General features: G+C 36.0%; 1 protein-coding gene across 4 annotated transcripts in view; it reads right to left on the reverse strand.

Annotated features, from left to right (window-relative positions):
• Positions 1 to 15,142, reverse strand: part of ASB3 (ankyrin repeat and SOCS box containing 3) — a 110,299-nt gene that overhangs the window by 43,130 nt on the left and 52,027 nt on the right. For all 4 annotated transcript variants that reach the window (XM_044263941.1, XM_044263940.1, XM_044263944.1 and 1 more), the window contains exons 4-5: positions 1,834 to 1,946; positions 1,100 to 1,235 (exon numbers count right to left, since the gene is read on the reverse strand). In XM_044263941.1, the coding sequence (XP_044119876.1) occupies positions 1,100 to 1,235; positions 1,834 to 1,946 (249 nt within the window). The remainder of the gene's footprint in view (positions 1 to 1,099; positions 1,236 to 1,833; positions 1,947 to 15,142) is intronic.

Genomic DNA, 15,142 nt, shown 5'->3' on the forward strand with positions numbered 1-15,142 from the left:
TGGGATTCTTAATCTAAAAAAAATACATGTTTAAATAAGTGATTCTGGAGATTTCCACTCAACTCTAAGATTTACAGACTCAATATTTCTAACAATATCTTAATTTGGCATTTAATATTTTCTTTCCTCCAAACTTCAATTTGAGCATTTGAAGGTTTGTAAGCAGAAAGCAGAAATAAGAAAATGTGTGCTTTCTCTGTTTTGTATATTTGGAGGTAACTTTTTAAAAAGTAGGCTCCAAACCTGCAACACAGCACTTGAACTCATGACCCTGAGATCAAGAACTGAGCTGAGATCAAGAGTCAGAGGCTTAACCAACTGAGCCACCCAAGTGCCCCTTGGAGGTAATTCATTAAAAACCTAAGTATTATTATAGACATATATAAAAAGCCTAGGTATTAATTTTTTTTTTTAACCTGGTGGCAAATCTGATATATTTCCCTTTAGCTCTTAACTATCCATGCTTCATGAGGTTAGTACTGTGAGCCCATACAGTGTTTGAAGATATCTAAAAGCCCTTACATAACAAACATTTCTGGTCACAAAAATATCATACAGCATAAGAATGCCGCCTCAACACCATCTTTTCCCACAATGCTGAATGTGTGATAATTGTCAGAGAGAAACCATTAGCAGGTTTATGTTGCTATGAACATAATAAAGGGTAAACATGCTTTCAAATAAAACCATTTAAATAATCACACAATTTATCAAAACCTACAACTCAAAGGCTTAATATATAAAATAACTATCTAATAAATTAATTAAGCTTATCTAGTCTCGTGCCCTAGAAAGCTGGAACTACTCAGGTCCCCATAAGCAAGAATAGACCCATCATTCAACTTGCCAATAAACCTGCTTTAGGAATAGATCATTATGTTCCTCCTCAGATAAATTAGTAGCTGTGCATCACATTATGTTAGTAATAGTTAGTAACCAAGCTTATAAATCCAACTTCTATGTAATCTTATTTACCACTAACATAAAACCATAAATTTCATAAGCTGATTTATATCTGCTCAAGAATTGTACTTCCTAGGAAGATACACAGTTAAAACTCAAGATCTTAACAGTGCAAAGGCTAATGGATTAATCTTACCTGATGAAATAAGTATGCTCAAGCTTTCTAGCTTGCCATACTGAGCAGCCACAAATAAAGGTGTGATTCCAAAGTCATCCTGGCATTCCTTGTTTGCTCCTTTTTTAAGAAGCAATTTTATGATCTCAGCATTTTCCTAAAGCACAGATTCATATTTTAAATAGGAGAAAACAAAGAAAATAGAAGGTGTCTCTATTCTTATTGCTGTGTTTTGGGGTTTTTTTAATCCTCACTAAAGGAAAACTTTTTTTTAAGTGTATGGTTCAATGAGAAGGAAGTACTAAACAATCAGATTATTCTATACCTTTAGCTAGCCCATTAAACATAAACAGATGAAACATTGATCTCTAAGAGTCATAATCCTTTTAAAGACTACAGAACTTGTTTGCTAGCCCAAACACTAAGGAGTTACCAGTTTCTAAACACACTGCTATAAATAAAATAAGCCCTGTTCCTTATCAATTTATATCCCAAATATTCTGATGGTCTCTTAACTATGCTATCAACATATGAAAAACCTAGATAATCCCTGAAGCCCAAAGCTGCTGGAACTACCAGAGCAGTTGGCTTATTCAGAATGATCATTAGCATTTAGACTGCCTTTTCTGTACTGCACTAACCATCATAAATCACAGGCAAGTAAAAAAAAAAAAAAAAAACTGTATAGAACTGTCATTTTAAAAGGGTAAAACACATAATTTACATGGAAATGAAATAATAAATTCAGAGGTTACCTGAAAAGTAGCCTGGTGCAAAGCGTTCCATCCACACATAGAATGGGATCCATTAACATTTGCTCCATGTCGAAGCAAAAGCCTTAACACATCTATCTGTCCATTTTCAACAGCTGCAATACAGCAGTCAAAACAATTATTGTCAGTACAAAGGCATGTTTGTAGGACTGGACACTTTGGTGATGTTCTCATCACTTATTCACCCTGGAACTCACAATGCTCTGATCATTCCTATCAGGAAATCAAAACACATACTCCCTATACAATCCCAAAACATTTATCACAATTATCTTAGCCCAGGCCTATTAACATATACTATCGTTCTGTGGACAAACAAAATTATTTTCAAACCTATTTAAAAGACACAGACGAAATGGAAACAAGAGGCATACATTTATTCTCTCTGCTAATAAAGACAATGTTTTGTTAAAAATGCAAGTGGGAGAGAGGGGTGAAAGCCTCAGAAAAAACAGAAACAGTCTCCAAAGGATTGAGAATTTTGCTGATTATCTGACCACAAATAACAATAGTCACCGTCAACCTGAAAAAGCAATACTACAAGTTTTGCATTGTAGAGATTTTTGCCATCACAGACAATCATTGTTAAGATGCCATTTTTGTATCAGTCAATGAAAACATAGTAAAACTCTTGTTTATTTGAAAAGAAGACTCCACATAACCTGAAGAGTATTATTAAAGAGTGGCATGCCACTTAGCTACAGTAACTGAAACTAACGGATCCCAACATGCTGCTAACCTAGATCCTTGAAAGAAGAGTTCCAGGCCCACAGACACCTAAAAATCCTTTACCTTTTATACTAACTTCACCAAATTATTCCTTCTTTTATGCATCGAATTTAACAGGAGCCAAAGATAGGTGTTACCTAATATCAGGTAAATACAACAATTTATAAATCTTACCTTGTGAGGAAGAACATAGGTATGATGTTACTAAGTTGATACAACAAACAAGTGGGACTAAACTTCCCAGAATGTTATCTACTACAAAATTGTGCATTGAAGGTGCCACTGGTTCTGGAGGAGTTAGTGAAAAAACAAACACACACCAGAACAGAGGTATATAGTACATACAGAATTAAGTTCACACACAAATACACCATTAGCAAACCAGGTACACTATGAATGACGTTGCTGTGAGGCTACACAAGAAGTAATGACTTCTTGGAATTATAAGTTTGGAAAAATATCAGTATCTATAAGAAATTAGACAGATGTGTATAAGAAGGTCTGACTTAATGTGCTTGGTATTGAGAAAAGAGATTTGAAAAACAAGTATGATTTTTAAAATTTTATTTATTTATTTTATTTTTTTAAATTTAATTATTTCATATATTTATTCCTTCTACTATAGTTGCAGGTAGGAAGTAAAAATTAACAACTCTCAGTCAAAAATTAGAAAGGCGGGGCTCCTGGTTGGCTCAGTGGGTTAAAGCCTCTGCCTTCGGCTCAGGTCGTGATCTCAGGGTCCTGGGATCGAGCCCTGCGTCGGGCTCTCTGCTTGGCGGGGAGCCTGCTTCCCCCCCACCCACCCCCCTGCCTGCCTCTCTGCCTGCTTGTGATTTCTCTCTCTGTGTCAAATAAATAAAATCTTAAAAAAAAAAAATTAGAAAGGCAATAGACTTTTAAATGAAGGGCCACACATGAAAAATGCTAGCACACATCAAACAGTAGGAAAGATAAAATATTTTAAAGTAGAAAGCAAGAAACAATAAATGTACTCATTAATTTTGAAGATAAATAACATGTCAGTAATATTCTATTAAGTTTATATATTGAATTTAAACCAAAGCACAGTTCCCCCATAAGGATTGTCAAAAGTTCCATGGTCAAGAATTCTCTTATTCAGGAAGATTTCAGAAATGTGGTGGTTCAGAAACTACTATGGTTGAGATAGCATTGCTGTAACAGAAGTTTCACCTATCTTATTTCTAAGTTAATGTTCAAGGGCATTTTACCAAGGAAAAAACAACAGCTTTTCAAGCTATTTTTTCTATAATCAATCTAAAGTCAATCTAATTTTGGGTGGAAGGTCATAAGAGAAACGGAAGAAACTCTGTTTCATATCCAATTCATACATCATTATCAGTGATTGCGGGCAAAAATCATTCTTTAGCCAGACCGAGTTGAAGATTATCAGGTTGTCGGCAGTGATATATGAAACAGGGTAAAGATGTTTGTTTTTCATGACTTAGGCTGACCTTAAAAAAATGAAAGTCAAAAAACTTTGTTTTGGTAATTAAATACACTATAGAACACAACAATTTTTTAACATCATAAATACATTAAGATATATGATATCTGCATTTCTTGAAAACATTTCCCAATGGCAAAAGAGTGAAAGCAATACATGAGCAGATAAAGAGCATTTTTATAGTTCTCACTAATTATTTCAATATAAAGCAAATTTAATGGTTAATAATTAAGAAACAGTGGTTCAGAAAAGTATACTTAGAGCTTACATCTACTACCAAAGCCTCTCCTTTGGAAAAGGTAGATTAATTTATCTTTTCTTATATAACAAGTTACCAAACTGAGGAGGCAGGGTGCCTAAAATATCAATGTATGTCATGGTTCAATACAAGTTTATCTGAGAAAAAAGAAAAACAATCAGACTTAAACTTCCTATTTGCTGGCCTCTTACCCCACTAAGAAAGTATGCTCCTTGAGGACAGAAACTGTGCCTCATTCTGCTTGTATGCTTAGTGCCAAATGCAGACAGAAGACAGGCAATAAATAATCATTGTAAGGATGAATGGGGTGAAAAAAGTAAAAGGACATAGGATTTTCACTTTTTAAGCACACATCCCCTTTCCAAACTAAACAGGCTTCAGAATTAGACTTCTGGACAGGACAACATAACTGGAACTACATTAGTTTTCCCACCATCAACTATTGCACAAGTGAACAAATAATGTAAGGCAACTTTTTCTGGCATTAAACAATAGGTGAAACATTGTGATTCCTGAGAGAAGGGAAACACATGAGATAAGCCCCATGACCACCTCAGCTCTCTGCCTGGCAATATTTCTTAATTATGGTGCTTTGAGCTTAAGTCCAAGCAGGGTAAGGTTGAGGAAAAGGTACTCCAAGAAAGGAAATAGCCCATGCAGAGGACAGCAGTCCACTGAGCAAAGGAGGGAGAAATTAAGAATTTAAGTTGCTGACATCTTGTGTTGCAAGGCCCCAAAGAAAAACATCTGTGCAGAGAGGTCCTGGTATGGAACTTCTCTACGAGTCCTTGGTTGTGGTCTGCATTGTACATGCCTAAGGCAAGATGAAACTTACTGGAGAACTGCTAAAAGATTTAAAAATGGAATAAAGGGGCACCTGGGTAGCTCAGTCTTCAGGTAAACCATCTGCCTTCAGCTCAGGTCATGATCCCAGGGTCCTGGGATCGAGCCTCATCAGGCATTCTGCTTCTCCCTCTTCCCCTGTTCTCTCTCTCTCAAATAAATAAATAAAATCTTTTAAAAAAAGGCTGGAACAGAGATACCTAGAGGTCAAACAGTGCTGAGGACAATGGAAATCCTAGGGTCAGTCACAAGGGTGAAACAATAAAATACATCATTAGCACTTTGGGCATACAGCTAAGACACCCCAAAGGCCAAGCCCTGGGTGTAGAAACCATATCTGAGAGTAACACCTACTCCAGATCCGCTCTAAGGAACCCTAAAGTAAGCCCTACAAGATGGGGAAGAGCGCAAAGGTTGGGAGGTAGGAGTCCTCTAAATTAGATGCACTCAGAAACACCTTAAGCTCTCCACAGATACAGTCTAACGAAGCATAAGACCAAACCTAAACAACCTGAAGGTAAAATGTCAGTAAATGAATTATCAGAAAAAAGAAAAAACATATCAACATTTCTCATATGAAGATAACAGAATTCAAATATTTCTAACATACTATCTACCAAGTCCAGTACACAAGTCAGAAAGCAATCAGCAGAAACTGATCCCAAGATGGCCCGGATGTTGGATTTAACAGATGAACTAAAGCAACTAGTATAAATATGCTTTAAAAATTTAAGGGAAGGGGGCGCCTGGGTGGCTCAGTAGGTTAAGCCTCTGCCTTCGCTCAGGCCATAATCCCAGGGTCCTGGGATCGAGTCCCGCATCGGGCTCTCTGCTCAGCAGGGAGCCTGCTTCCCCCCTCTCTCTCTGCCTGCCTCTCTGACTACTTGTGATCTCTGTCTGTTAAATAAATAAATAAAATCTTTTAAAAAATTTTAAGAGAAATATATTCAAAGACTTTACTTTCAATATATATGGTATACAGATAGGTACCCACAGAAAACGTCAGCAGAAAAATGAAGTTATTAAGGAAAAAAAAATTCTAGAACTGAAAAAAAGAAATGGATGGGCTTAAACAGAAGATGAGATACAGGAAAAGAGTCAGTGAACTTGAATCAATATAAATCATCCAATTAAAGAACTGAGAGAGTATGATGCCTGGCTGGCTCAATCAGAACAATATGCAATTCTGGATCTTGGGGTGCTGAGTTTGAGCCTCATGATGGGTGTAGAGATTACTTAAATAAAAACAAAGAAGGAACTGAGGAAAAAAAGACTGCAGGAAAATTAACTGTGCATCGGGAACCTATGGGTCAAAATCACATAGTCCAACACACATGTAATTAAAAGTCCCAAAGGAGAAGAGAGTAAGAATGGGACAGAAAAAATATATTCTAAGAAATAATAGCTGAAATATTCCAAAATTTGATTTTAAAAACAAAAAGAAAGGCCACATTGATGTAGAGATACCAGAAAATCAGCAAACCAGTACTTTAAGTCACTATACTTCTTATGATTTCACATTATATGTAAATTAATGATGATTATATGAACATACCTGACAGTTTTGTGGAAGAATTTCCATGATTATAAAAGAGGCAAAAAAACCAGCTACTGAAATCTACTTAACAGCTTATTAGCAGTTGAATTTTTTTTTTCAGGGCTTCTACATACACTTAAAATCTACCATTTCACCATATCCTTCAAGATTCTACAATAATAAATTAATTAATCCAGTCATTCAACAGTACCAGGGACTACACCAAGCACAAGGGTTATAGCAGTCAACTCAAGAGACAAGGTATTTGCCTTCATGGAACCTCCCTTCTAGTCAAAGAGATGGATAATCAACAAACACAGATAAATAAAATAAGTTCTCATAAAAATACTGTGAAAGAAATTAATAGAGTAGGGGCACCTGGGTGGCTAAGTGGGTTAAAGCCTCTGCCTTCGGCTCAGGTCATGATCTCAGGGTCCTGGGATCAAGCCCTGCATCGGGCTCTCTGCTCAGCAGGAAGCCTGCTCCCTTTCTCTCTCTGCCTGCCTCTCTGCCTACTTGTGATCTCTGTCTGTCAAGTAAATAAATAAAGTATTTTTAAAAAAATAAATTAACAGAGTAAAATAATAAACAAGTGCGCTACTTTATACAAGTATAAATTATACAAGTGTGCTACTTTAGAAAAGGGGATAGAGGGGCGCCTGGGTGGCTCAGTGGATTAAGCCGCTGCCTTCGGCTCAGGTCATGATCTCAGGGTCCTGGGATCGAGTCCCGCATCGGGCTCTCTGCTCAGCGGGGAGCCTGCTTCCCTCTCTCTCTCTCTACCTGTCTCTCTGCCTACTTGTGATCTCTATCTGTCAAATAAATAAATAAAAATCTTTAAAAAAATAAAATAAAATAAAAAAAGAAAAGGGGATAGAGGTCATCTCTGAAACAAAGACAGCTGAGGAGAGAAATGAAGATAAAAAGCAGTAAGTCTCACGAAGAGATGGAGGAGGAGCAGTGGAAACAGAAGAAACAGGAACATAAAGGGTGTGAGGAGCCAAGAGCTGGTATGTTTGAGGAACACCAAGATGGCCCCTGTGACTGAAGTGTAAAGTTAAGGAGAGGAAATAACGCCAGGGAGGTCTCAGGAAAAAGTCAAATTTTGTAAGGCATGGTCAGAAGTTTTAATTAATTTGCTGACTGATTTGTTTGTTCATTTATTTACATTCTAAGGAAACAATTTTCAGCAAGAGCTACTCAAAGGAAAACAGCTCTCTTCAGACTCACCTTGTGAGCCTCTCCCCCTCACTTTTCTGTATTCTAGCCATACTCCTTTTGCCTTGTTTCAATGGTTCTTTCCATGCTTTTAGAATTCAACAACTAAGAAAAATTTTCACTGACCAGCCCAACTAAAGCAGGTCCCCCTATTATTTTCTATCATACCATAATGTCCCATTCCTCTCTATCATTAATAGACTGCAATTATAATTTTCATGTATACTTGCTATAAATTCCACACCAGATTAAAACATCACTCACTACTATGTATCCCTAGCACTTGGCAAAGTGCCTGACATATAAGAGCCACTCAGTAGATATTAGCTAGATAGATGACAGAAGACAGAAGAGGATTTATGCTGACTGGTCACTTCAAACATACACCATTGCAAATATTAAAAGAATAGAAATGAGCAGGGGGGAAAAAACCACTTGAGATTAACACTAAGCAAGATTCTCAAACTGACTAATCAGATCTTTGCTATTACACAAGAAAGATAAACCTGCCCATGATTGATATTAAAACAGAAACAAGATTCAAGTAATGAAATCTAGATAAGTATTTATTTGGAACTTGTAAATTAAGTGAGATATTCACATAATGAGTTATTTTACTGCTGTAATCAAAATTTAAACAATAACCTATAAACACATAAAAAGATCAACATCATTAGTTGTGAGGGAAATGCAAATCAGAACCATGAGATGCATTTCACACCCATTAGGATGGCTATAATCAAAAGGATGGATAAGTATTGACAAGGATATGTAGAAACTGAAACCATCATCCATTGCTGGAAGGAATATAAAATTGTATAGCCACTTTACAAGTCCAGTAGTTCCTCAAAAACATAAACATAGGGTTATCACATGACCCAACTACTCTACTTCTAGAAATTTCCACAAAACAACCAGAAAACATATATCCACACAAAAACATTTACACAAACAATTTTGGCAGGATTATTCATAATAGCCAAGAAGAAGAAACAACCCAAATGTTCATCAGTTGAAGAATGGATAAACAAAAGATGGTACATCTATACTACTGAATATTATTCAGCCATAAAAAGGAATAAAGTACTGATATATGCTACAACATAAATGCTGAAAACTTTATGCTAAATGAAAAAAGCCAGACATAAAAGGCCACATATTGTGTGATTACAGGAAATGTCAAGAAGCAATTCCGTAGACACAAAGGAGTTTCATAGTTGTCAGAGGCGAGAGGGAAGGAGTGGGGAGTGACAGCTACCACATGCAGGGGCCCCTATAACTGATAGTCTCTTTACATTTTGTACTATCTTCCAGGCTATCTCTCCTCTTTCAAGTCAGAAGTATTTCTATCACATCTTTCTTTTAAAACTTTGCGGGTTTCTGTGAATCTTCTTAGGGTTCTCTTTAATAGACAAAAACCACGCTCACCAAGCTCTTTGAGATAAGCTCTTCTCTGTCCTGGGCTTCTGCTGAGGAACAACACCCCTAAGCTTCTTAAAGCCTCACTGTTTGAGTGTGCCTATAAATCATACCCTAAAATCTTTAGAGAAACTTTCATCTCACTGAATACTACTATGAGGCACCACCTTTATCACACACAGATTTTTTTAAGATTTTATTTATTTGTCAGTGAGAGAGAGAGAGCACAAGCAGGCAGAGTGGTAGGAAGAGGCAGAGAGAGAAGCAGGCTCCGTGCTGAGCAAGAAACTGGATGCGGAACTTGATCCCAAGACCCTGGGATCATGACCCAGCAGAAGGCTGCGGCTTAACTGACTGAGCCACCCAGGCGTCCCTGTCACACACAGATTTTAACAGATCAGTCATACAGGAGACTTCACTTGGATACCAGGTTTTCCTGATAGTGCCCTAGATTTGATATTTCCTTATAAATCTTAATTTAAGTCTTCTTAGTTTAAGCCTTTTGCTCTTAGTGGAGGCGGAGAACTTTCAAAACCATTAAGTCCAGGCTCTATTTAAAGACTTTCTTTTAGTTACCTCTCTACCCTCACTTTTTTTCTCAAACAATTTTCTGGCTTACTCCCCTGGAAAATCAGCACGTTGAATGTAGTTACCAGAATTTTTGGCCCATCGGCATTAATTAAAATATCAATCATGGTGGTGGGGACACAGATGGGACTTGGTAAGAGTGGTAAGAGGTGTTAGAGTAACCAATTAGCAGTTTTTAAAGGAAAAATTAATTTAGATCCAAACTTTCTACCACACAATGACCAAAAAAATAAAAAACAAAAATTTAAAAAACCAGAATTGCACATTTATCAGATTTTAGTAGAAAAATATTCTAAACCTTAATGCCATAGATATAATCTCAAAGTAAAAGATAAAGGGATTACAACAGATACATATACAACAGAACTGAAAAAGTAATAAGGAAACAAGTGCTCAGAGAAACAATAATTTTCACCAAACATAAAAATGAGCTTAATAACATAAGGAACTCATAAAAATTAGTAAGAAGAACATGAAGAATCTTATAGATAAGTGACATGAATAAATTCATAAATAAAGTATGAGAAATAAACAGATATGGGAAAACATATAAGCATGGTAGTATTTCTTAAATTAGAAATTTGTTATGCGAATGGTGTCCTTGTGAGGATTTACTAACTTTTCAATGATTTAATAAGGTTAATATGAAAGTGTAATAAAATACTTATTTTTTATTTACTAATCCTTCAAGTGAAAATCCGTTTTGTGGAAAAATTTCAGTTATTTTTTTTCAAACATTAAGTGACTAGTAATAAAACAAAAATAAATGTCTAACATTATGATATGATACCTTCAGTAGGTAAAATAATATCTAAAACTGTAACTATTAAGATAGTATTGAAATGTAAAAAAATTCTTAGAGCAGATTAAATGAAAAAAAAAGTAAATTGGATATATGTATGATACATTATATAAAATGTGAAGTGCCAGGGCGCCTGGGTGGCTCAGTGGGTTAAAGCCTCTGCCTTCGGCTCAGGTCATAATCCCAGGGTCCTAGAATAGACCCCGTATCAGGCTCTCTGCTTGGCAGGGAGTCTGCTTCCCTTCCTCTCGCTCTGCCTGCCTCTCTGCCTACTTGTGATCTCTATCAAATAAATAAATAAAATCTTTAAAAAAATAAAATAAAATAAAATGGGAAGTGCCTCTTTAAATTATAAAATATCTACATGAATTTCTGTATAAATTACATAAAATATCTACCCATAAGGGATTGCAGGAAATTCTTAGAGATACAAATGTGTAGGATAAGGGACAATTTTTTTTCTTCTTAAAATCTGCTTTGTTTATACAATAGAGAAAAGTGAAATTTGTGTTATCTATGCTGTTAATACAGACACCTCCTTTTCAGCATATATCTACTTGTCTGTCTCACTATTAACAATTTTTTCAACTACATTATCATATTTCAAAAATTTACATGGTGGTATTTGGAGATTGGCTTATTCCAAAGTCTACAAATTTTTTTATCACAAGATGATACTTACACTGTTGTGACTCAAGGCCACAGTCTTCAAGCGCACTTTAATATCAGCCTTTAAACAGAATTTCAGCCCAAAGAACAATTGAAAATTACATTTAAATACCATAAGACAGAAATTTCTATATAATACCTGTGTGAGGACTCAATCTTTTTACAGCACTTCCCTATAATAAGATTTCAGATCTTGTGTTACAACCTAGAGTACAGAAGCATATAGAAAAGACTACAGAATTAGTAAAGTAACACGATAGGGGCAGACAGATGATTCAGATGTCTGGAACACAGTCCTGCTTCCTCATTATGATCAAAGAGATCTGTTAGGTGCAGAAAAAAACAGACCTCTGAAGTCATCTTTCAGGGGACAAAAAAGTAAGCCTTTATCTATCCATTAGTTTGTGTTCTGTAAACAACGAATAAATACATTCTACTGAGGGTCACAGACTGAACAGCTTATCATATCCCATGTGTTTTATTTGGCCCACACAGTTTTATTTAGTTTTGTTCATTTGTTTTGTTTTATAGTTGAGGCAACATTTAAAAATTGGGAATTTTCATATTAAAAGATACATATATTCATATTTGGTACTTAGCAATTTGGCAACACTGGGCCAGAGCAAGTAGTGGCTGTCCCTTTTATACTGGGTTTCACTTTCCTCAATAGCCTCTAACATTCTCTAGGCCTCAGCACTTACAATCCACCTGCTGGACCCAATAAGCCTTATTAGCCGATTTATTTTCTCCAAAATAATTAACCTATGACCAGTTTTATTGGTATAAATAAACATGTTTACCTTTCCTCCTCCACAACTATATTGATTTTTGTCAACCAGCCTTATAAACATAAACACTATTTTCCCATTGCAAAAAAAAGAATGCAAAGCCCATAATCCTCTTTCCATGGTCACTACTCTACAAACAGCCATTCATCGGCCAGATTTTCCTTTCTTCCAGAAAACACAACTGGGCCTATAGGCAGAAGCTGTTAACACAGAACCTTTATGCTCTTTCTTGTCCTTCTATTTCCTGTCCAAGTTTTCACTGACTCTAAAGACATTTCCTTAGACTGTTTAATTAGTATCATTTGTTCATTTTCTCATGTCTCAGTAAGATTAGGCTTCAGCTACAGACAATGACAAATCTTGAGAGACTTAAATTCCAAGACAATAAACTGCATACATACTTTCTGCCTGGTCATACTGGGGCTATGTACAGTCACCGGCTTCACACTCAACAGTCACCAACAACTACAACTCAATTTCTTCCCAATCCAACAACAACAAAAAAAACCCTTATACTCTTCAGTGTTTACAGATTTTTGGTACTTTTACATAATCTAATCCCAGCAAAGTCTTTACTGGAAATTAATTTCTATTCACCTAAATTTGGGAAAGAATTTATAATTTAAGTGTATGTGTTTATTGTCATTGCCAATCATATCCTAGAAGCCTATTAATGTGTTTTACTGCAAAATATTTCAGCAACCTAATCATATGGCAAGGCTGAAGAATTATTTACTTTTGAAGGAATATTATTACTAAACCACAACTATGTATCTATACACAGTATAGGCACTATAGGCACTAAACTAAAACTTATTTCTTTTCCTCAGTAAGGTGGTAATACCAACTTCCTTTGATTTAGAAGCATTTCCACAATTCAAGTGATACTGAGCAGAGAAACAGTGATTTGCACATATCATCAAATAAAACTAATTTCTACATGATACTAGATGGCCATATACACGGAAAGTGTAAGGTATTTTGAAGAACAGAAGAGGAAGAAAGGAAGGAGGGAAAAAAAGTAACTACTTCATGGGTGCAAATAACTAGGACCAGACATTTCAGCAGCATGGAACTCTAAGTCCCCTTGTATTCTTGTGGTATCACACTTAGTATGTACCAACATCATATTATCTCTCAATCAGAATCTTCAAGTAACATGTGTTCACAAGAGCATCAGTAAGAAGCTGCACAAGATACTGTATGGGAAACAAGGAAAATTAAATCACCTCTTGCAAATAAATATATAGCATTCTTTTAAAACACCATTAGCATTCTTGGCAGATGCTTAAGATTATTGCCTACTCATCCATCCAAGACTTTGTTCTAAAATCCATGAACATGTAGGGGCGCCTGGGTGGCTCAGTTGGTTAAGTATCTGCCTTTGGCTCAGGTCATGATCCCAAGGTCCTGGGATTGAGTACTGTATCGGGCTTCTGCTCAGCAGCTTCCCGCTCAGGGGGGAGCCTGCTTCTCTCTCTCCCACTCTGCCTGCTTGTGGTTCCTCTCTCACTGTATCTCTGTCTGTCAAATAAAGTCCTCAATAAAAACAAATCAAATCAAATCAATGAACAGGTAACAAACATTATATGAGGTAGAAATGATGAAACATACTAAAAATGAAATAAAAGACACACTCATTACAATGTAGAGACCTTAACTGGATCCTGATTTCAACAATCTAAAGAATACACATAAACATATATACATGACAATCAGGGAAATTAAAAAAACAATTTGATTAAAAAACCAATTTGATGTTTGATGACACTGGTGAATTACTGTTATCTTTAAAAGCAATAATAGCATTGTGATAGTTTTTTAAAGAAACATATTTATCCTTTGCAGATACATACACAAATGTTTACGTGTGCTAAATTATACGATGAATGAAGTTTTCCTTCAAAATAAAAGAGTAGAGACAATAAATGAAACAAGATTTGCCCTAAGTTGAAAACCACTGAAGTTCAGTGTCAGGTACATGGCAATTTATTTCCTTTGTCTTTATATTTAAGACTGCCACAAATTTTGAAGAGAATTTCAAATGGGAATTCCAAAAACACTTTGCATATCTGAAATATTCCTAATATGCATAAAATATGAATTTTTAAAAACATATCAGAATAAAAATTTAACTGAACATTCTTACTTAATAATATAATTTAAAGTTACATTTTATAGGGGCGCCTGGGTGGCTCAGTGGGTTGAGCCTCTGCCTTCGGCTCAGGTCATGATCTCAGGGTCCTAGGATCGCACCCCGCATCGGGCTCTCTGCTCAGCGGGGAGTCTGCTTCCACCTCTCTCTCTCTCTGCCTGCCTCTCTGCCTACTTGTGATCTCTGTCTGTCAAATAAATAAATAAAATCTTAAAAAAAAAAGTTACATATTATATATTAATTTAAAATCCTTTAAAACCTAAAGAGACAAGAAAGTAGATGAATCTGGGTGCCTGGGTGGCTCAGTGGGTTAAGACGCTGTCTTCGGCTCAGGTCATGATCTCAGGGTCCTGGGATCAAGTCCCGCATCAGGCTCTCTGCTCGGCAGGGAGACTGCTTCCTCCTCTCTCTCTCTGCCTGCCTCTCTGCCTACTTGTGATCTCTGTCAAATAAATAAATAAAATATTTAAAAAAAAAAAAAAAAAAAGAAAGTAGATGAATCTACAGGAGAATAGTAACAGTAATTAGGACCGAACTCACCTTCATAATACTTTGTGCCTCTTACAGAACTTATTACAGTAGGTCTTGAATTGTTATTTTAATAACCTCATTAGATGGTAAGCCATTGATAGCAGGAACTAAGCCTAACAAAGAAGATAGAATCCAATAATAGCCTAATCAAGTGAGGACAATAAGGAAAATTCTGCTGTAACTTCTACCATCTCAGCAAAGCTAACTGGCTAAGCTGGTGATTCTCTGCTCCCTCCCTCTACACCCTATGGGAACCCCCTAGAACTGCATGTTAGAGCAACAGAGACA

The sequence above is a fragment of the Neovison vison genome, chromosome 8 (genome assembly GCF_020171115.1).
Source record: "Neovison vison isolate M4711 chromosome 8, ASM_NN_V1, whole genome shotgun sequence".
In the NCBI taxonomy this organism is placed as follows: Eukaryota; Metazoa; Chordata; class Mammalia; order Carnivora; family Mustelidae; genus Neogale; species Neogale vison.